The sequence below is a fragment of the Molothrus aeneus genome, chromosome 1 (genome assembly GCF_037042795.1).
Source record: "Molothrus aeneus isolate 106 chromosome 1, BPBGC_Maene_1.0, whole genome shotgun sequence".
Classification (NCBI taxonomy): domain Eukaryota; kingdom Metazoa; phylum Chordata; class Aves; order Passeriformes; family Icteridae; genus Molothrus; species Molothrus aeneus.
The window spans coordinates 48,436,896-48,461,287 of NC_089646.1; the positions used below are offsets into that span (position 1 = coordinate 48,436,896).

General features: G+C 38.7%; 1 protein-coding gene across 1 annotated transcript in view; it reads left to right on the plus strand.

Annotated features, from left to right (window-relative positions):
- EPDR1 (ependymin related 1) overlaps nt 1-23,604 on the plus strand; it is a 28,630-nt gene extending 5,026 nt beyond the window's left edge. Inside the window, exons 2-3 of the mRNA XM_066556619.1 lie at nt 19,312-19,520; nt 21,549-23,604. Of these exons, the coding sequence (XP_066412716.1) occupies nt 19,312-19,520; nt 21,549-21,739 (400 nt within the window). The 3' untranslated portion in view covers nt 21,740-23,604. The remainder of the gene's footprint in view (nt 1-19,311; nt 19,521-21,548) is intronic.
- Nucleotides 23,605-24,392: the final 788 nt, after the last annotated feature.

A 24,392-nucleotide genomic window follows, 5' to 3' on the forward strand; every position in this document is an offset into this window, starting at 1 on the left:
GCAATACCCTGAAGCAAGCCTCAGTTGTTCTAATGAGAGTTATGTGGTGGGGTATGGAGGGCTGGCTGTAAAAGCCTTAACTCCTGCATTTCCATCAAAGCCCAATTACAAGTCAGTTTACTGAGTCCCTCAGTGATGCTCCCTGCCAAGGCAGCTGGTTCCTTGGAGAAGAGCACTGTACAAGGAGGGAACTGTGATCTGTGATGGCTGCAAGGGGGAGCATCTTGTCTCACTCCAGCTGTTCATTCTGTTTGTTTCTGCCCCCAGGCAGCAGCAATCATTCCCTCTTCCAAGTTCTTGGTCTTGTTGGAAGTCGGCCAGGCTATACAGCTCAGGAAGGCACTGGAGTTAATTGCTGTTGTTGTTACAGGTGGGTTGGTTGGGGAGATGAAAACACTGCTCGTGGGAGGCAGTTGAAATTCTTCAGCCGTTGAACTGCATCAGTAACAAACAAGTGGACTCTGTTAGAGGAAGTTGGGAACTGTTAGCTTAGCAAAGCTTTTTCTGTCTTGTGTGCTATACTTCCTTGGACAACAGCATCTTTGTTAGTTTAAAAAAAAACCAAAAACATAAAAAACCACCTGAGTATGAATAAAGCAAATCCATTGCTTTGAGATGGCTGTTCTGTTTAGTGTAGTGTTCTTGAAACCATTGTTAATGCTAAGTGCTCTGGAGCCATTTCATACAATACCAAAACACAGCACATATCCAAACTGAGCAGAATAAACTGGCTCTTAAATTCAAAATAGCAGGATCCACAAAACCTTTTAAAGCTAGAGAAAAAATGTAGATAAAATGTCCAGTAACCTCAAATTGATAATTTGCTAGAGCACTGGTTGGTGTACTTAAAAACCACTGTCAGACACTCACTGGGGTCATTACTACCACATGAGTTCTAGATATCGTTTCCTGGATATTGTTAAAAAACAGAGGTTCTCATTAAAAAGTTTTGTTTTTCTAAAAGATGTTAAATGGTAGTCACTAACACCATGTTGTACTTGATACTAGTGGATTGGCTTAAGCATTTTATCCATCTGAACCCTTTACATTTAGGGAATTACTTCTTTCTTCCCTCTTATCATCTCTTGCTTGTCTATTTGAACTTTTTGAAATAATGTGTTTTTGCATTGAAACTTCTGGCTCATTTTGTACTGTTGGACATTATGGCAAAAACTTAAGGCAAGACCAGGACTGCACTGAAAATACAATATGCCTATATATCTATAACTTGGACCAATGTTTTCAGAAGATAAATCACTGTAAATTTGATTTATGGGGGTTTTGTTTGTTTGTTGTTTGTTTGTTTTTGGTTTTTTTTCTTTTTTGGTAGAGATTTAAAGTGGACATGAATAGAAAGAGATTCAGTGTTTTGTGGTCACAGACAGCTGATGGTGACGTGACTGTACAGCTAAACAGACACAATGAAAGACATCTTTATATTCATGATCTTAATTTGGACTCCATTCAGCTTGAGGCCTGATGCAATTCAGATGTCACAACTGACAACATCACACCTATTCTCACAGGACCAAAGGCCATTCATCTGAAAAAGTATCTCCTCTGGAGGTTAAACCAGAATTTTCTAATATAGGGCTTCTGTGAGGTAAAAAAATTATTTTCTTTTCCAGATACAGATCTGATTTGTATTGCATATCAGCAGGCTTATCCATTTATTAGCTTCATGGGACTGGTTTTCAACTGGATGACATTTTCCCAGAGAAGTGAAGTCAGTGAAATGGTACCTTATTATGCCTTTTTTGGTATGCCAAGTCATTGGTTGATTCAAAATTAAAAGGTATGGTTCAGGTATCCTTCTGTCCTCTCTATTTTGCTATAAACTGACTGGTGGCTAACCTTGGCATGGCATAATAAATAATACTGAGCTATTCAGACTTGAGGCCATCCAGCTGTGAATCTGTGTAGCTGCAGCAGCAACAATCCAACTCCTGAACCTCATCTTTATCAGCTTCATCCCTGTCTTCAGATGACTTTCATTTTGGCTTTACCCATAGATTTGCAAGGAATCGCGTGCTTGGCAACTTGAGGAGTTCTCTCTCATGAGGTATTTTTACCTGTTGCTCTTCTTTACTCAAAGGGGAAATTATTTTCTCCAGAGTGTTTTCAAGGCATGGTACAGTGGCTGATGTGCTGGGGAGGGGATGATGTCTGGGTAAAACAGGGCCACTTTGTGCAATATTTTGGCTCTGCTAGAATAAGGAGCATTATGCCCAGCATGGCATTGCATAACGTGAAGGTACCAGTGGCCAGTGAAACTTCTCCTCACCACTGCCAAGCAGCCCTGCTTCTTTCAGTTGTTTTTATTCACTGCCTCGCTTTCATGGCCCCAGGGGAGATATACGTATGTTGACTTGAGATCTGAGATTCCACAGGGAAATTTTGTGTTGTCCTGAGGCTCCAGAGGATGTTTCCTTGCCTGTATCATGGTCACTCTCTCATACCTGAGTGTCATGGGCCAGGGACAGGATTTTCTGCCAAGAATTTGTTCCTATTTGTGAAAGTGTTGAAGGTTCAATACGGGAGACACTCTTTGTTTTAAGTAGTGTATTAATTTCTGGAGCTGGTACCTCTTATACATTCATACTCAGGAGTAAATTGGGGGTTTCCAACCGCAGCCTAAATGTCCTTGTCCAAAACCAATTTATGGTTTTCTTACTACAGGTGGTAGTAACAAAGAAGGGATTATTTGTTTTCATGTGAACTCACACTTTTTTTTCATCTTTCATTAATAAAGATCCCTGGCTAACATTTATTTGAGAATTTATTTATTTGAGAATCAGTTCAATCATTGTTTTGAGTATTATGTGCAGACATTTGGATTTGTGTCCCACTCAATTATTAAAAGATGCTTCCCATGTATCACAAAAAGTCAGAAAGGTACGGTAACTCCTGCAGTTCTTGTTTTTGCTGTGAGAATTTTACTAGCAACATTCCTACAGTCAATAGGGTTGTTCCCATAACTTAGCAATGACCATATTTATGCTTTTACAGATTTGTGTTTATGTCTTTTCATGATTTTAAAAATTTCTGGCATCAGAATGTGAATTTGGCAGGTATTTTCTTCTTGTACAGTACTCACACTGTAGTTACTACAATTTTTCAGTCTTTGGCTACTAAGAGTTCATATGTCTGGGGAGCTACTTTGCTATTCATTCCATGAAAGCTTATTTTATCCCTTTCATTCCTTATGAAATTTACCCTTCCATTCTGGCATCATCCAGACTATGTTTTGTGGGCTAAATCCATCCCAGAGGGAACTTCCATCCAGCCTTCTGCCTTTCCCCACTGAATAGCTCCTTGTTGGTTTAATGATTGTCTGAAATTTGGATCCCTCTGAATTGCTGCCCTTCTGTCCATGTGGGAGGAACAGAAGAGACTGGATACATAGGTTGGAAATCACCTCAATCAACCCTGTGGCTGTGGGTCAGTGGTATACACTGCCATATTGAAGGAGTGATTGAAAAATTACAGTAACATGTGCAGATGCCACACTGCGTGTGTATAGCTTATTTCTTTGGCATATGAGAGTCAGCAATCTCAGGATTATTCATTTCTTGTCTGAAAAAAATAACCTGTAAGATTCCAGCAGTGAAGAAGATGTAGATTGTCAAATATCATTGAGAGATACCAAATCATGTTGATTCTGGAGCTCTGTCTGCATTTTTTTTAATTTCTGTTTTGTTTTGTAACTAAAAAAGGAACATGTTTCCAAGCTTAATAGAGATGCATGTAGGACTGTATAACTGTGTGATTCAACCCAACTGTCCCCAAAGAGTAATCTAAGAGTGATAACGCACATCATATTTATGGAGTTCTAAAGAGTAGAAAATATCTCGATTGCTGCCTTCTTTTAGATATCAGAAGACTGAAACTTTCTTTGCTCTAGCTTCTCCCAAAATCATAAACAAAAGCAATTTCTTCATTGCTGTTCAAATTATTTTTTAATATGAAACATCTAAGAAGTGGCTTGTCCTCAAGTTCATTAAACTCATTTGCCCTTCTCAAATGGAAAGTGATATTGTCTACATACTAGTTATCTTATTTTTTATATGTATTATTTTTCCTGAGGATGGTTCATAATGGAATGTGATAATATGATAGATAGCAAACAATGCAGAAGACCAATATTACCACATATATTGCAACATCTCTTCTTAAGGTTACTTACTTCTTCACTTAATTTAAAAAATAACATTGTAATAATACCCTGCATATTTACCTTTTGGTCAGTTGAATAGTTCACAAGTAAATCATTCCAAAAACGGCTTCACTGACCCTTAATGATTGACTTCTAGTTGCAGTAATATGCTCTTCAGAATCTGTTCCTTTATAGCTGTTGCCAAATATTATTTCATACTTCAGAGTGTATGTTCAAAACACACGGTCAACTGCCTTAGCAGGAAAAGTTTTGTGATGTCTGTAACTAATTTTTTAAGTTGTCTGTTTGGAACAAACCATTTTCTAATGTACATTTTTTTAAGGCTTTAATGGAGTAAGATGAAAAGGGCCCCAAAATACCTCCAAATAATGTAATCCTTATCAGCAAGATAAAGAACAAAAACTTCTGTCTTCATTCTGGTCTGTTCTTATTCGGAGGTTGGGACCAACTGCAATAAAAAATTTTTAAAAATGATAGCAAGGAAGATAAACCACTAATAAGACTTTCCGCTGAGGTTTTGGTCTCTGATGTTACCCATCCCTTACTCTGTCAGTTCTGGTACTTTCACACTTAGCAAGCCTTAATTTGCTGTCCTTCTGCCAGTTCTTTGTGGGAATTCACGGCTGCTACTACATCTGAAAATGAGATGGCTCAGTAGATACTGGGGCTTCTGGAAGTGTGTCTTGCTTTGCTATTTAATTTGGTGAAGCCGTACACAGGAAAGCTGGTATGAGACCTGTATAGCTGCTAAACAGCTGGAAATTTCTTAAGTAGTCTGTCTGCATGGAGACCTACTGTTTGTATGGATACCTGTCTTTTCAGAAATTAATGTTTCTCAGGGGGAATGGCCAGATTTTCCCCAGAATTTTCCAAGGGCAATTTTGTGCATGGCAGTGCTAAAGATTTTTAAACACTCTTAGAGACCAGAGTCCACCCAGTAAACACAATGAAGAAAGATTTCATTTTTCATTCTTTCAGTATCTCCTAATACTATTTGCAACTGTGGTTTTATCATATTCAGATACTTTTCTTGCCAGGAAACTTACAATTCTGCCATACTTTTAGGCAGCCAGCACTGGAAAGTGTACTCATGCTGTGCAGTTATGGTAATTCTCAGAGGATGCTTACTTGTAGAGCAGAATTATGCACAGATTGAGGAATTCTTAGTAGAATTATTTTCCAAATTAATGTATCACTATTTTATTAGATCCAGATTTGTTAACTTACATCTTCTGTACAAGAAATTAATTTATTTTTCTTATCTGTGAGAGTACCTGGGGACTTTGAGTAATCTGGTCTAGTGGAAGATGTCCTTGCCCATGGCAGGGGGCTGGAACTAGATGATCTTTAAGGTCTCCTCCGCCCCAAAGCATTCTGTGATTGTGTGATTATCTGGACACTTCCTTGTATCGTTTTAAGTACCTGTGCCCAAAACCGCACAGGATTTACAGAGCCAGACTGGTTTGTTATCCTGTCTCTTCCAGAGAATAGAGGAACGCACAAACTCAGATAACATGTTGATAAAGTGTGAGATATTTCCTGTGCTTTTTTTATAGATGAAAAAAAAGAGTTAGGGAGAGTGAGAGGAGATAAGAGTATGAGATCAGAGATACCCTATTGCATTAAGTTTATCCCCTTGCTATTGAAGAGGGAAAATGTGAGAGAGCACCTAATTGCTTCAACACAGCAGAAGATAAAAAGTTCCTCATTTTTTTAACTTCTGCTCTGCCTATCTCTAAACCAAATGTAAGCATGAAGATATTGATTCTCAGTACATTTATGTGTATTATCTGTTTATTGACATACTTACACATTTTTGGTTAGTTTCACTGAGTGTTAAGAGTAGGTGACTTCACAAGGTATATACCTCATACCCAGGTTATTGTAAGTTCCTAAATTCCTAAAGTAAGTCATCTAGTCCTCTGAAGAAGAAAACAATTGGTCACTAGAGGTGTTCAGAGTACCTTGTCTGTCACATAAGTTGTGCTAGCATAGTCAAGCCAAGTCAAAGTGATGTACAGTCAGATGATATTCCAGGCACTGCGTCAAAAATGTAGGTACCACAGCTGCTTAGCTGGAGCCACATAGAGGGATCCATGGTGGGTCAAGTGGGAGCCAGGTAGAGGGATCCATGGTGGGTCTTGTTGTGTTTTGGAAGTCTAACATGTCTGAAACAGATTTTGGTTCTTTGGATTTCCTTCCTCTGAAAGAATGGAAAAAAATCAGCCTTACAAGCCTGATTCATGCCCCCAAATATGTGAATGCAGTTTCAAGCTGCAAAACTCCATAGATTATTTTTGTGGATAGTTTTTGAGGTTTTTTTAATGTCCCCTAAAATATTATGAAAAGCAAAACAACATCTCATCATTACAATATGTACATGATGTTTACCAGGATCTTAGTACAGTGTATGAACAAGTATCAAGTGTAAGGAATGAAGTCAGCTGAAATCATTAGCCCAAACTGTTTGTAGTGAAGTAGCACATGTAGAAATGAAGTTTTGTGAGACCTGATCATAGCAGCCTCCAGGTACAATGCCCTTGAGATACACCTGCAGTGCAGAGCACTGGGGCAGGCAGTAACAACATAAGGCTTGGTTGATGCAGAAGGTTTTTTCCATCCTCTCTCCCACTGGTTGCTTCAGTAGCACCTCCCTCCCTCAGAAAACACTTTCCTATTCCCTGGATGAGTCCAACTACATGGTTAGTGCAATGCAGAGAATGTGGGAGATCAAGTACCCCAAGCAATACAGCAGACCAGAAAACAAATGGATAAATGAAAATACTCCAAAGTTTTCTCATAAGCAAATTAATTTTTCTGAGTCTCCATACTCTCAGAGTTTTAGGATTTTTGTCCAGTTAGCTGTAGCAAGAGACTACATAAAAAAGCCTTCCCAAAGGAGAGTTTTTATGACAAAAAAGATGTTTCATATAATTTAGGTGTTTGGAGTCATGGATATAAAGATATTAATTACTTTGCCTAAAAACAAGGCCCAGAACACTATAAGGGAGAAGAAAAAAGAAATATCACAAAACACAGAATATGAAAAAGTTGTGTAAAACTTGTGGAAATATATTTTTGTGTAGTTGAGATTGCATAAAATGTTATGTTTGCCTTTCAGCATCTCCTTTTGTTGCCCATTTGAGATAAGTTGATTGCCATGCTAGGTTTTAAACTTTTTTCAACTTATTTTCTCTTCTAAATGGAACACCTGGTGTAGCATCTGTGAAAATCAGTGAAACTTTTCTGGCTGATTTCACAAGACTTTGGGTCAGGTTCATGTATAATTTTGGAGAAGGGGTTATCAAGCCATATTTTTCCTCTAATTCATAGCTGGTGGATGGAAATTGCAAACAGTAGCAGTTACATGAGGATCTGCTCCTATGATGTGGAAAGAGCAATTGTCTCTTGACAGTTGGAAACATGAGGGATGAGAGAGAAAATCTGATGGGCAGAAAGTGATTTCCACTCATATGCTTCTCTGGAGAGAGAATTCAAGAGTTTCTTATGCAGTCTTCAAATACAAAAAAAAAAGTGTCTAGTAAAATTGGTCACCTCCATTTTGCAATGATTACTCTGACACACTGAATTTTAGAAAATACTAAATGCTGTCCCTCTGAAAATTTGTCCTTTTTAAGTATCTTCATGTTGAATGCCCAAAATAGGAAGCTATTAAAAATCACTGGTCAGTTTTGAAAATTCTGCCCATTAAGTATATAAAATAATGCAATTAGAACAGCAAAAAACTCTAATATGCAAATATGAAACTGTGTAATTTTGAAATAATTATAAAGTCATTTTCTCTTTTTAAAACAAGAGTTATGTTAATATCTGTTATGATTATAGGAATGGTAAAGGAAAAGACTTTTAGCATGCACAAAAGTTCTAAATTCATATGATTTGGCAAAGCTCAAAGAAAACTGTGGCTCCCTGTGTTGTGTGCATGTAGGACACTGGGCTCCATGTCAGGAAAACACCCCAAAATTAGGTAAACATACCAGCCTGCTAAAGACTTCAGTTTGTATTTGTGTCAGATTCTAAATGGTAAAGCTATTTTTGTCATGTTTTAAGCAGCATGGGTAGTCTAAACATGTTCAATAGGTCTAGTGACCTTTTCCCGAGTAATGGAAAACTTTCAGCTGTGCCAATGTAGTATATTTATACCAATATTATTTACAGGCCTTGACCTCCTTGCTACTGCTTCTTAGAACTGTCCTTGAATGAAAAATAAACATGTCAGGGGTTTAATAAAATTGAAATAGCTATAAACATTCTTAAAAATAGAAATGTATGCTTAACCATGCTTCCTTTAGCTGATTGCAGCGTCTTCAGCAACTGTTGTTTCTGTGATGGACTAACAGATAACCTGGGAAATAGTTCTTTATCAAAAACACTGATGTGGTCCTAATAACTTGAAGACAAAGGTTTTGAAATGAATTTTCATCTTCTAATTGCTTACGTATTTTCAGCCCAGCTGATTTTTAAGGACATGCCAGTTTATTGTGCTGCATCATGGCTATTGCTTACAGAGGTTTCCTACAAGCAGTAGGCTTGTGGTGACTGCTGAAAGCCACTCCCCACCCCCTGAAGGTGGAAAAGTTGTTGCCATAACAAAAAGCACAATAACTCAATAGAGGACCAAAGAAAAACAGTTCTGTGAAGAGCAAGTTTAACAGATAGTTCAACCTTCTAATTATTCCTGTGAATGCTGGACATGTTTCATTTGACACCTATCTCGCCAGTCCTGATTTTAGACACTATTTGTCTTTCATTCATTCAGGCACTGAAAACAGTGTGATGGTGTAATTAGAGATAATTGTGCAGGAAGACAGAGCTGAAGGTCACCAGTGTGCAGGAGATGGCACCATCTCTGAAATTCCTGTGTGAAATAAGATGGAGCCCTCTGCTGAGACTCCTCAGAGAGTGCCACTATTGCATTTGTGAGGTCTCAGGAAGTCATCCCCAAAGATTGTTCACCATCTTTGTGAAGGTAGCAGTGTCAAGAATTCAGGTCTTATAAAATCAGGATTTATTGATTGAGCTGGTCTGTTACAAAAAAAAAGACCAGCAGCCATCAATATTCTCCAATCACTTACATGTAAGGCTGGGAAGGTCCCCAAGTTGCCATATAAGCTGTTCCTCCATCCTGGAGAAGAAAAGCTTTACATGGGTTGTCCCTGATATTTTTACCAGCTCTTGTAAAAACTGGAGTATAAGAAGACACAGGCATTTTCAGAGTATTTCCTAAGTAAGCCCTCCTTGCTTCGGGTGACATGGAAAAAAGTTGGTATTCATTTTTAGCTTTGATATACTGACCATCTTATCATCATACCTCAGTCTTGCTGTTGCAGACCAGACATGCTCAATTTCTTCATAGGTCCTGTTTCTTAAACATCCCACTGCCCTTGCTGTTCTCTGAACTATGTCCTATCTGTTTACCTGTTCCCTTAATTGAGGCATCCAAAACCAGGAGCAACATCAGCATTCTGGTCTCATCAGGACTAAGCAGAGCAGAATAAATGACCTCCCTAATGGACCCAGAACTGTAAACTTCCCTTTCTAAATCATCACTGCACCACTTCACAGTGGGTATATATGGAGGGATGGCAATATGCCATTTCCTTTACAACCATGTAGCAATTAACATCTTCCCTAACTATATGTTTTCTTTCACACAGACATTCCCTTCTTTTCCTTTTTCTTCTGTTTTGCACACTTTCAGTCAGTTCCACCTGGAATTTTAACACACTGTATTTGAATCCAGTCATTAATTTGTACACTCACCTAACAGTATGACTTTTGATTGATAGCTACTGAAGGAAGAAGACAAAGACCTGCACAAAGACTTCTGGTTGAAATGAAGTTATTTTTACATTGGAGGTGGGGAGGATGAGTGTAGTTCAGTGCTATGATTTCAGGTTGCTGTATTTCCAGTGAAATGAATCTCCATCTTTCACAAAGTTTATTTAACAATAAGCTATACTCAGATCTTTGGATGGAGGTTGGAAAGTTGAAAAGTACTTAGCTTTCAAATTGTTGCATCTGATTATCTGGCCTGACTTCCAAACTCCCTTGAAAACAGTCACAGTCTTTTTATTTTTTTATATTGGATAGATATCAGAAAGACCTGAATCATCCCTCTTAAGGAAAGCACTGCAGATGGAAGGTGGAAATCATTACGTCTTGGGACAGCAATCTGGTACAAGCACATATCCTCACAAATTTTTCCAGAGAATATTCCATTATGAAATAAAAGTTTGATCTATCAGAATAGGGACCTCATCCCCATCTGTTCCAAAGGGCAATCTGTTCCTCAGACTGCTTCATGATTACTTTTTCTGCAGGAATGCATACTGAAAAGCAGCTAACTGGCCAAGTGTATGCATGATGGGATTTACAATCTTGATGAAGATCATTATAGGGCTCCTGAAATGCATGTAATCCCTGTTCATGGTATATGAAGATGCTTCTCTGTTTTTAAACAGAAGTTTACATGTAAGAAGCTGCAGTACCCAGTTCTAGTTGAAAAAATGTTTTTAATCTTTTATTATTATTTTATTCTAAAATATGTATGTGAAAAAGGGAGAGTATTTTAATTTAGTTAAGGAACTTCATTCTTCTATGCCTTTCTGATGTGTAAAATAGATACTTTCATAGGGTGCAGAGCAAGCATCCAGTTTAATATCCTGTCTCAGACCCTGGTTAAGAGAAAGATGTGAAAACTCCAGATAAATCTGACAATTAGAATCATTAAGTTATTTATGTTGTAAATTACTTTTAGGATCATTGAGTCCAAGAGTTAAATTAACAACAACAAAGGCCACCACTAAACCATGTCCCTAAGCGCCACGTCTTCTGGTCTTTTAAATGCCCCCTGGGATGGTGACTCAGCCACCCTGCTGAGCTTGTTATGATGCTGGAAGAAATTTTTCTAAATATCCAATCTAAACCTCCCCTGGCACAACTTCAAGCCATTTTCTCTTGTCTTCTCACTTGTTCCTTGCGAGAAGACACTGGCACCCACCTGGCTACAACCCCATTTCTGGAAGTTGTAAAGAGCAATAAGGTCCCCCTGAGTCTCCATTTCTCCAGATGCCTAAGCTGCCCCTCATCAGCTTTGTGCTCCAGACCTTTCAGCAGCTCCATTTCCCTTCTCTGAACGCCCTCCAGCCTCTCAATGTCCTTGTAGCGAGGGACCCAGAACTGAACACTGTTTTAAGTGCAGCCTCACCCGGGCTGGGTACAATGGGGCAGTCCCTGCCTTGATCACCCTTGCTGATCCAAACCAGGATGCCATTGGCCTGCCTGGGCACTTGGGCACACTCCTGGCTCATGTTCAGTTTGCTGACAACCAGCACACCCTGGTCTTTTTCCACTGGGCAGATTTCCAGCCACTCTTCCCCCAGCCTGAAGTGCTCCCTATGGTTGTTGTGACCCAAGTGCAGGACCCAGCTCTTGCCCTTGTTGCCCTTATATCATTAGCTTCAGCCCGTTGATCCAGCCTGTCCAGATCCCTCTGCAGAGCGATTGTACCCTCCAGCAGATCAACAACACTCCTGCCCAGCTTGGTGTCATTTACAGATTTATTGAGGGTGCACTTGATCCAGTTCATGGATAAAGATACTAAACAGGACTAGCCTCAGTAATGAGCCGTTGGGAACACCACTCATCACTGGCCACCAGCTGGATTTAACTCCGTTCACCACCACTCTTTGGTCCCGGCTTTTCAGACAGTGTTGAACCCAGCGAACAGTGCACCCATACAAACTACAGGCAGCCAATTCCTTCAGGGTAATGCTGTGGATAATGGTGTCAAACGCTTTACTAAAACCCAGGAATGCATCAATATCCTTTCCCTCATCCCCTGAACAGATCATCTTATCCTAGGAGATTGGGTTGGCCAAGCAAGATCTGCCTCTCATAAACCCCTGAGGGCTGGACCCAATTCTGCACATACTGCATAATGCCCCTCAAGGTGATCGGCTCCATGACCTTTCATGGCACTGACATCAGGCTGACAGGCCTGTAGTTCCCTGTATCCTCCTCCTTGCCCTTCTTGCAGATGAACATCACGTTTGCTAACTTCCAGTCAACTCTGACCTCCTGAGTGAGCCAGGACTGCTGGGAAATGATGGAAAGTGTCTCCATGAGCAATTGTGTGCAGTCTCTCAGTACTCTTGGGTGGATCCCCTCCAGCACACCCTGGCCTCTACTGCTCCCTGTGGGCTCCATTTATACATGCTAGGGGCGCTTGGCCACCATTGCTCCTGGCCTTGCCCAGGTTCCACCAGCCCTTGTGGCACAAGCTGCAGGCTCCTGGCTGGCCTCTAGACGTAAAATTAAAAACAGGAAGACAGGTACATCTTTTATGTTTGGGTATGTTTTTTTCCTTTTTTGAGATACTCTCAGTCATTGTAGCCATGCTTTTTCTGGCTCTCTACATGCTAAATTTCTGTTTCCTATTTCTCACGTCTTTACAACCTCACAGAGAGCCTTAAAATAATTGCACTGTCAAAAGAGCGTTTCCATGTCTCTGTTTTGGGCATCAGCTCTTCCATTTGAGTTATTTACTTCCCTTCTTCATATAGCACAAAGAGGGTGAGAAATGTAATAAATAAATTCTAATGTACCTCTGTCATTTCCCTCTTTATTATTTCATCTTTCATAAGGTTGTTTGTATATACTGAGAGGTGAGTCCTGGCCTTCCTCACTCTTTTTGGTCTCCTCTAAGCCCTGCTGTGATTTTCCAGTAACCTTTATTATTATTAACTTACTCATGGAAGAGTCATTGTACTAGACTTTTTTACAAACCCATAACAGGAAAATAATCTCTGACCTCAAGTATATTTTGATATTGTGTGGTTCTGCTATTATATACCATATTCCCTAGGAGTAGATTCCGTTGATTCATTGGAAAGCATTATGGTATGCTGGCCACATCTTCCATTCCTTTCCTTTTGAGCTGCATTGTTGCCTACTGAGGGCTCCAGTTATGAATATACTATTACTTATGGAAACAGACAGATGCTCTCTATTAAGGGCAGTGCATCTTGTAGCCTCTTGCTTTATTGTTTTTCTGAATTTCAACTTCAATTGCAATGCATTGTTCTCAGGGCTGTGACTTGGTGGATTATTAAGAAGTGTCAAATAGCCAAAAAGGGACAGCAAAGGAAACAGGCTTCTTGCTGAAGAGCTGATTTTCCCTTAGTGTTTGCCAAAATAACTAATCTAATTTATGGGAAAACAATGAAAATAATAAGAAATTGCATCATTTTTACTGAGTTTTGTAATTAAAGTCACAAAAGTATGTCATCCTTTAGCTGGTGTAGATTTGACTTTGCAGCTTTTGATTCCTGTATTTAAGGTTGTCTTTCTACACAAACTGCATTATTAACAGGACTTAAATGGGCTAATTCTCTCTGCTTCAGAAACTGGTAGTGTGGTCAAAGTTCCTCGTTAATTAGATACCTGATACAGGGGGCTTGATCTCCTTGAAAAATTTTGGTTTAATAAAAGCCTTCACAATCTGTGAGTGATTTAAGTTGGACTAAAAGATTTTAGCTTTTACACAATATCACATTACATTTACTGTCACATGTATTTGCACAGTCCTGTATTTGTACAATATACCATAGTCCTGCACCACTGCCAAACATGTGAAATCAAATATGGTAAATGACTGTTGTTGTTGAGGTCTGATATACCAGAAGAAAAACACAAGTCTGAAATTACCGAAAACTTAATGGGAAAGAGGAAAGGAGTTCCCAGAAATATACTAAAAAACGAATGCTTCTCCCTTTTGAAATGAGCTTGCCAGATCCTTCCAAAAGCAGATGAATGTTCTTGACCTGATGGGTGTTTATCAACTGTCTGCATGTCTGCTTGGCAGCTTTGTTCCCTTGAACTATTCTTCATCTGAGGACCTCAGAAGATGGGGTTATGTAGTCACACTTCTAGTAAAGGTTCCCATTCTCCCAGTCCATTTTCAGAAAAAAATGTGTAAAAAAGAGTGGTATCATTGTGAGGTATTTTATCCAGAGGATACAAGATACCTCAAGAATTAAATATATGGATGTACCTATCTGTGCACACTAGAACAGACAATTTAGGATATTTGTAGGGCAATTTCTTCTAGTCAGATGTAGGGTTAGCTTCTTTTGAAATGTTTAAAAGTGTCATTTTACAAAGAGAAGTGGCAAAGAATTAAGTAGTATCACAAAGGCAGACAGATGCTTCAAGAGTTCTTTTAATCACCAAAGAGAAAGTAAAGTTAGCTTGCAAATAATTGCAGTGACCTCAGCTTGAGATATCAAATAGCAAATACTGTTTCCTGCTGAGTAATACAGAATCTCAGATAGAAATAATGCATAAAAATTTTGCTTTGGTTTTTCAGTAGCTTTATACTACTAGGTAATATAAGTCCTGGCTAACATGAATGAGAGTTTTAAGTTTACAATATTTACAGCTGGGAAATCTGAATCAACAGGTTAAAGCCCTAAGTTCACGAAACCCCAGTACACCTTAAACCAGTAAAGTCTGTTTCACCATTGTTTCAGCGTTTTTTTGGGGTGGGATTTGTGGTTTTGTTCTTTGTTAATACAATGCCTTAACACAACTGATTTGTTACCACAGATTTGTCTCTCTCCAGTGCTACAGCAATCAAAGGAAAATAATAAACAGCATTTTAAGGCTCTGGTACTGTAAGTTGATTGTCCAAAGCCACAGAGCAAAATTATGCAGAGGCAGATTTAGCACAGAAAGAGTTTCTATTACCCAGTCTCAATCTCAGACCATTATTTTGCTTCTCTCTAGCAAATGACCTGGTCTGATATTCTTCAATACATCACATGGTCTTGCCAGGCCACTAACAGCACCTCTGCTCCTCTGAGTCACTACAAAGGCAGTTGGACAGCAAGCAGCTCCTTTCTTCTTGGTTTGGCTCTCACAGGGAAGCCCTTGGAAGTGCAGAAGTAAGCCCTGGGAGTCAGGCAGATGTGTTAGGTGATGGGCAGGCTAGCAGGCTTCAGGGTTGGGAAGGACCCAGCTTAGGATGCAGACTGAGCACCTGAAAAGGAGCTGGTAGCATGATCTTAACATTATTGACTTTTTTTCTGACAAATGTTGGAAAATTGTTCACTGTTATGAATTACATTATTAACACGCAAAAAAAATCACCAATTCAGAAGATAAGTTTATTAGTTCAGACCTTTGTGAGGGTCTAGGAGTGTGTCTTTATGTTATCTGGGCTATGTCCTGAGAGGGACCTCTGCCTATCTCCCTAGATTTCATGAGGAGTTTCAGAGCTGGGACAGCATTTGGATGCACAGCCACTCCTTGCAGTACATCCTTAACACAAGTGCTTCACCTTGTGGATTTTGTGGTTGTGGTATTCTGGCTTTGCATTTAACTCACTTGGTCTCTTAGTCAGAAAAATACTTTCCTTAGCTTGGGAGAAGAAAGTACTGAACCCAGCTTGTATCCCACCTATCTGACATGATTGCTTCCAGCAAAATCAATGGAATTATTTGTGCAGGATATGGTCCAGAGTTAAGAAATTCTTTAAAGCATGGGAGCAAAAACATGTGTGTCTTTATATGCTGGAATTCATCCATTTTCAGAGACAGACAAAGGGAGTATTAAGGATCATGACAGAGTCCCATAGTGTATAATGGGGTGAGGCATAGGACAGGGTAGGGTAGAATAGGGTAGGAAAGGAAGGGAAATAATCTCAGTCAGGCAAGTAGGATAATTGTCCAAGTGACTTCTTCAAATCTGTTTCAAGGTGCCTATTTGAGGCCTAGTTGGGGCACTTCCTTTTAGGTTGGGGCTTTCTTGAAATTACAGTTTAATTAAATTATTATAAAAATAATATTAGAAGTGGGTGCAGGCTGCAAATACATTACATTTTTCTGAAAAAACAAACTAATTAAAAATAATTTCCTCTCCTGTTTCTTTGCCAAGACCTATTTTCAGGACTCTGTGCTTCCCCTCAAGAAGCCAATAAAATATCAGGCACCTAAAACAAATAGAGGCAGTACATTAAGGACTTGGCTGGTTAAAAACAAGAAGAGAAAAATATTTCGTATTTTAATTTTTTTTAATTATAATTTTTATATTCATGTACATTTTGCTGTTAATTTTGGCTGGTAAGTACTTCTCTTTATAAAACAACAACTTAACCATTCACTTTTCATGTGCTGTTAAACTCAGATCCTGTGTAATCTTAGGTTTCTGTGCTGGCTATTTCCAGGACACAGAGCAATTCTCTATAAAGCTGGGATGTGAGGCACGTCTGGGTTGAACAAGGACAGTGTAAATCTTGCCCCTGCTTACCCAGGGCTGTCATGCACAGTGAGCAGAACGAGGTTTTCTGCAGATCTCTTCTCGTATGTGTGCCCCCACAGAGGCAGAGTTCATCCCAGCAGCACATCAAGGTGTAAGACCGGTGTCTCCTACACATATGTTCAATCCACCTCTCCCAGAACCAAAAATCTCAGTGGTGGAGCCTCTTACTCTACAGAATGGCTGTCAGAGAGATTATTAGTGCTGAGTTTGATTTGTTTGGATTTTCCTCATTTTTATTTACTTCGGTGTTTCATAATGCCCCTTTTGTGTCTGTGGGATTGTTAAATATGCAAGCAAAACTTCTTTGTGAATTAGGTTTTAAGTGAGGATTTAAAATAAAAAAGAAATGTAACAGTTTTATTTTTATTCCTATTTGTTTGTAATGCTTTTCTAATACATTGGGGTTTTGTGTTCTTTTACAAAATCACTGTTTTATCACTCAGATGTCTCAAACATGGTGATAGAGTCCTCTGTAAGGCATTTCCCATCCCACTTTTATGGGAGCTGCTGGGCAGCCAGCTGAAGAGTAGTTGGGTCAATAGACTCTCATTGAAAACACATAAATAAATGTATTTTAGTGTTCTTGTATGTTCTCTGGACCAAATGTGATACAAAAGTTCTGTATGTCCATATGTGATCTCAGGTTGGGTTTATGTAAGAAAAGAGTTTAAAAAGATACTGAATTCTTCATTAGCGCATCATGACTGTGCAAACCTTGCCTTTGACTAAGAAAATGACAGGCAAGTTTAGGTTGGTGCAAGGCATGGCAAAAGCAGGAATATTTTAAGATATGGGCAGGAGAATGATTTACCATGGGGAAGGTCATATGTAGCCTTGCAGTTTGTCAGCTTCTTTACATGAGTCTTGTCAGTGTGGGGGAAGTTCCCAGTTTCCCACTTGGAAAGCAGGACAAGCCTACCTCGCATGTTTTGCAAGGTTGTGAGTGAGAGATGGGCCCCAGTTTACATCATGTCAGATTCTTTGTCCCATTTTATATTCTCCTTCACTGTTCAATTTGGCTAAGGGCATTTAGCCTGACCGTGTTTCCATGCATGAAGAATAAATGATGCTCTCAAGAAGTGGTGGGAGTGTTGCTCAGATGCTTTTAACCATGCTGAGACATTTCTTATTATGCAACCTTTAAATGCCACAATGTCAGTGGTGGGTGAAGTTATTGCTGTCTGGTGCAATTGTGTAGTGCAAAAATTAAAACTGTAAATTGTTTTGGTTTCGACCCTATTTTATGTAAACTTTACATCCTCCCCAAAAGAATGTGAAGGCTGCAAAGAGAAACATGCAGGAGTTGGGAAATAGAGAAGGGTCTGGTCTTGCTTTTGTGCATCTCTTCAATTGCATTAATTATGCAATGTTTTCTACTAGCTTCCCATCTTTCTGATGGCACAGGATGAACAGTGTTAGGGACAAGCATCAGATTTGTGAAGCAGAAGATATCTGTGTCCAAAGCCTTTTTTTTTGGCAGGAAATGGGGGCAGCATCATGAATGAAACAAGGAATTACAGAAAGATGACTCCTTTTCTCTAGAGTCACTGCATAACAGTAGCCTGTAGCCAAGTATTTGAGTTGAGATATTCAAGGGAAGCCTCTAATAATGAATGCAGAGTATTGGAGGGTTTAGAAAGTCCTTTGCAAAAGATGCAGAGCACACATGACAATGATTTGAGACATGCTGTGAACAATTTCTCATCTGATTGGTAGTGCAAAATACCCTGGAGAAGTTAAGTTTCTGCTATTTCCAGCTGAATGTTCAAGATCAGCTGATACTTCTGATAATTTTGATTTTCTGCTTCTGTCTGTCTTTGTGCACAGTTAAAAGGTAAGGACCATACCGCCTCCTTTTTGAGGGTATGGAAGCAACGTCACAGTACTGGTGGTAGATCAGACCTCTGTAAGAAGAAACTAAATGAAAGTGTCCATATAAATGTTTATCATCTCTCCTCAGAGCTTGGCTTGGTCACTTCATACTCATTAGAAGATTGGTTTTAAATCCTTATTAATTATCCATGCTGGTAACTTCACCCTCTAGCCTCTCAAGCTCATTGAGCTCCACACCTCTCCTTATCTCTGCCTTGCTATTTTGCTCCTCTGCTTTTTTTTTTTCGCTATGTTGTGGGAGAACCTGTGCCTTATGGAGGGTGACCCTGTTCTGCACTTGGAGCCATGTACTTCCCCCTTCACCCCCATGTCCCACTTAAGCTGTGTGTGTTGCCATGAAAAAAACATCTGTGAGGATGGCAGATACCACATCTAACCAGTACACAGGAAGGCTCTACCATGTTCGTGCAGAAGTGAATCTATCCAGCCTATGCAAACAGATTTTTTTCAAAGACTTATAACTTAGCCAAATCCGGGCAACTTTTAATAAAAACTTTTTCCCTGCCAAAGTTTTAAGTCCTTTCTCCAAAACATGGAGGCACTGGAGCTTTTTAATGAAACAGTTATTAAAAAAAAAAAAAACAAAACAAAACTAGGAATAATAACATGTTTTTCTCTCAGTTGTTCTCAGAAGAGTTGTTCTGTTGTTCTCAGAAATGGCTGAACCAGTTCAGCCTGATTTATTTATTTTGGAAAGAATCAGCTGAGACAAACTTTTAGCATGGGAAATTTCAGCTCAACTGGTTAGCATTTCTCAAAGTTTGGCAAGGTTAAATGCAAGTGGAAATGTTCTTATGCTGAGAAGTCAAAGGCAAGCTTACATATCAGCAATGTTCCTTGCTTGGGATAGAAAAAGACTATATGTATATATTAATTGCTTTTTCTTAATGTTTCAGGTTCTTTGAGTATATATTGCTCTACAAAGATGCAGTGATGTTTCAGATTGAACAAGTTACAAAGCTTTGCTCAAAGATTGCTCTGACAGAGCCATGGGATCCATATGATATTCCTGCCAATTCAACTTACGAAGATCAGTACTACATTGGGGGACCTGGAGATGAAGTTATGGTACAGGAATGGTCTGACAGAAAACCAGCCAGGAAATGTATGTGCATGCTTTTGTTTTATTTTAATAATAATCAATGTCTCTGCTGCACAGGGAGAAATAAAATTATTCGTGCTTCATCCCAGGTTTCCATATTTCCATAGAGTTCTCTGGAAGGAGTAATGAAAATGCCCTGTGCACAGAATATCATTTTAATAACAATGTGTTTTTTAGGAAAATTTCATATTTCAGCAGGATTAAATATGTTGAGAGGACTTGATTGTGTTGTATTTGGTATCATACAGAGTTTGGCATGGAACAGCATCATTTTGTGTCTAAATCTGGCAGCCCGTTTCCAAAATTTGCCTAGAGAATAATTGGTACTATAATTAGGGACACACTCAAACTAGAGTCTGTGTAACAGAAACAGAGGAGGTGTCAGTGTTTGTCTACACATGGTTCTGCAGCCATTGAAATCCTTAATATATGACTAAATGTTGTTGTGCTCTTATTGGTAAGAAATATCTTCTCACAAGGCTTAGTTCTGCACTTGGCAGCTGAGCACTTGCATCATGAAAGAAAGGAGGCTGAATTTTCCAAGGTATAGTATGCTAGATTTTGAATGCACAGAAATTTATTAGCACTTTGGCTTCAATTTCATCTATGGTTTATTGATGACCCAGACAACTATAAAAATAATTTTAAAACCTCCATGAAAATTTATGAGAGTATTCAGCTAGTGCAATACTTATGGTTATGAACATCTAATATATAGGCTGATTACAAACTTGAGCATTTAGCCAGAGGAAAATATTTCTTTCTTGAATAAGAGTATAACAAATGAAGTAGAGAATGAAGGACAAGATCATTAGACCTGAAATATCCTCTGGTATTCTGCAAGAGGCAAATAATCACTCACTCCAATAATTTTTTTTTCAGATCTGATATTTTTGGAATTTTTGTGGAATTTTATATCCAGATACATTCAATTAATGATGTGTGATTTTTATCCAGTATTATTTTGTATCTCCAGTGCTCCAGTTCTGTATGATTGTTCATAAGCATAATGTCTGAAAGTTACTTACCTACCTTTCAGCTAGTATTGGTTTGAATTGTAAAAATTATATTTCTTTTATAATTAAAAAAGTTTTAGGGGAGATACAGGCTACTTCGATAGCATCATATTTAACCACGATTTTTTTTATTCTAAATTCTGAGAGAAGGCTTGTTTAGTAAAAGATTGCATCCATTTCTATGTACTCAAAACTATATTAATTAAGGTCAAAATGTTTTTGGTATATTAGCATGCTCAAAAGAGGTATATTCAAATATTGCTTAGCTTGGCACCCTTTCTTTGAATACAGTATAAGTATGTTTCATGTCACCATTTATTTATTTCTGGTAATGTGGTTGTGCTACAGCCTGTGACACAAAACTGAAAGTACTGAAAATAACTGTGTGTGATTGCTGCTAGGTGGGAGAAAATAAGTGTTCTTGGGACTAGAAAAATTTGTTATAGACATTCCTCAGAGGAAATGATTTGTGATCAGTAGGTAATTTTAACATTGTGAGTTTCTGCTATCAAGAGATCTGAAATGTGTAAAACACCAGGATAGAGTATGATTGAAGGGGTAATGAATGATCACAGAAATAAAATAATAAAAAGAGAGATAAATAATAAAAGAGAGATAAAAGCAAAGGGCATTCAAAGGACACCACTTCAATGGTATTACTGCCACTGCCTAAACAGCATATTGGAAAAGGTTGAGGTGATGACGGAGAACAGAAGGGAAATAGAGCAAGGGAACACCTCTGAGGTTAGCACACTGTGGAATTAAAGTGAAGTTAAAAAAGGCACACAGACTTGCTGCATCACATTCTGGAGGAGATCAGCGTTGAGCATAATCTTGAGATAATAAACCCTAGAAGTGTTTGAAAATAATAGGAATTTTTAAAAAAATTAAATTATAATGGGAATCTGAATAGACAATGTTAAACAGAAGCAATGAGTTAAAAGAGACTGACATCTTCATGACCCATTCATCTTGTCTTGTCACCTAAAGCAGTCACATTTCTGGTTGTTTGCAGTGGAATCCTGGGTCGGCGTTTACACCGTCAAAGACTGTTACCCAGTACAGGAAACCTACACCAAGAATTACAGTGTGACAACCTCCACTCGCTTCTTTGACATCCACCTGGGCATCGCAGACCCCTCCGTGTTCACCCCACCCAGCACCTGCCAGACAGCCCAGCTGACGAGGATGAGAGAGGAATGCTGAGTATGGACCCTGGCTGCCCTGGGCAAACACATGTTGGCCAAGAGCATGGTTGTTGGTAGTCAGTTGTTGACATCTAAGCTGATTTTTCAACATAATTGCTCTCTGTGGAATTTGTAAGTTTTCGCTTGAGAGAGAACATAAGCATATAACTGAGTAAAATATATAAAACAAAAGATATCTTTTGATCACATTAATCTGCTCAGTGATGCACTTGCAGTATTATATAGTTACCATTAAGATAATATTTCTAGATACTATTTATTTAATGTTGATTTTCCTTTTGCAAAGATTTCATTATTTATTTTTTTCAAAAAGACAAAGCATAGGCAGACAGCAGCAATGGTACTGTCTAGAAGAAAAAGCTAAATTTTGCTGTCATTCTTCTTGTTACTTCTGGAGACTTCAAGGGAAAGATCACCTGTGTAAAGCCTCATCCCTAAGTGAAAAATATAATTTTAAATTGTACACATCAAAATTGTGTAAATTTGTTCTTTTTGTTTTATTTTGCTTTGTGTTCTGTTTTGGTTGGTTTTTGAGTTTTTTCTCCTCTTCAGGAAGTTGGTAGTCAATTTTTGAGCTAAGTTTTGTTCTTTCTGAAAAGAAACTGGAGTAGCTTTATTCTTTTGCTGATATGCAAAAAATACTTTTCTGTTTCTTGGGAGAATGGTGTGAATGGAAGGGAAGGAGGGAGAAGTACACCTTCAAAAAGAAGTAAGCCAAAGTTTTTTATGCATCTTCCTTTAGGAGAAGGCTTCCAGTAGGGTGTGGTGAGACAAGTTTCAGTCAAATTTTACTTCAGCACTCACTTTTCAAGGCAATACTAGTTTTAACCTATGGAAAGAGATTAAACGGTTCTGCACTCTAAACAGCTTTAATGTTTTGTAACTACTTTCAACAGTCTTCACTTGGGGTGTGGAAACACCTTCATAATTCCAGGGAGGTTTGAAAAAAGAAAAGCTGTTCTTTGTGCATAGTTAGTAAAAGCTGAATCAGCATTCACACACTGCCTGGTGGTCGGGATGGAGAGAAAGACAGAGCCTGTGACCTGTGTAGAGAGGAGGGAGGGAAGAATAGGAAGTACAGCTTTTAGATATGCGGTGTGGCAGCGAGGCACTGCAATCTGAGCAGATCCATTGATGCCTGGTTTATTTGCTCTTTCATCCGCATCTCGATCTTATTATCTCCACATAACCAAAAAAGTGCAGGGAGTGCACATATTTTGCATTAGAAAATTCAAACCAAACCTTCATGCACCTTTGAATCTCTCAGAAGCGTGATAGGTTTTGCACATTTACCAAATGATATTAACTGTTTTATTCTGTAAGGTGTGCGTTTTATTTACTACTTGCAAAAAAATTTAAAGACAGATTTTTTTCCTCTTACACATGTTGGGTAGTTGCTTGCTCCAGAAGTCATCTGGCTGTAAACAGATGTTAACACTGGGAAGTTTGGTGTCTCCAGAGGAGAGATGTTGGGCAAGCTTTTAGTGCTTTATATACTCATAGCTTCTTGTACGTAAGCAAGTGGGACAGTGGTTGTTTTTCTTTCACAGTTGTGGTCAGAATGGCATTTTACTTTGCCCCATGCCTAATGAAAGCACTTATACATACCGGTTAAAATTTAGCTAGTTCATTAAAAATTTCTCTTGGAGCAGGCCGTTTCACTGAAACATGCTAGTGGAGAGAAGGATTGGGTTTCCTTGAATTTAGAGTGCATTTATTCTGTACTCGCCTTCTGTATTTTTGTGTGACACTCTAAATGCTAACTGCATATTGTTCTCATTAGGACAATGATTAGCATGCATTTCTTAATATGTGTCCTGTTAGAATCTGGAAAATATAATAAATCTGGCTAGCAAGCATGAAGCTGTGGTACTGAATCGTTTGGGATGGCTTTGTTGCGGTCGAGCAGATAGCTGGGTAGTCAGGGTGTCTGTATTATGTTTTGCTGACAGTGATACAGTTTCTAGCAATAGCGTTAAGTGTTCCTTTAAATATGAATTTGCAAAAGTCTGGTATACAAAAGTGTTTTAAAATTTTTGCCCTGACTTGCAGGGCAATTTTATATGGCTAAATATGTTCCTCTAAAACAATGCTGTTGTCTTCATATTTATGCTCTACAAATCCAATGCAGAGAGTTGTCAAAGAGATATCAAGCAGCAAAATTTAGGATTGCATATTTTGAATTAGCCACAAACCAAATATGAAGCACAACATGCGTGTGCCTGGTTTGTTATCTTTGTTATGATGTGCTTTGGTTTCTTGTCATGTACCACAAGAGACATCTTGTCTTTAGGCAACTATGCCAGAGACTCAATGAGAAGGACCATAAAAGGAATATAAGGTATCTATATAGTATGCTGCCACAATTGAATAAAAATGGGGGGTACATATGTCTGATAGTCTGGGAAACTTGTTTATCACAGTTAATAATAAATTGGAATGTACATGAGTTATATTGTATTCCTTGGGCCTACAGCAACAGAACCTGGTAGCTGGATAGTGTGTGAGGAAAAGCTGATTTTGTGAGATTTCCAGTGTTTCCTTGTTTCAGCTGGGCCAGAAATAGTGCAAACATAGATGTGCCTGCCATATTTTTGTGTTTCTGCTTGGAGTCTTCTCTGAAAGCAGGATGTGTAGAAGCACAACATTGT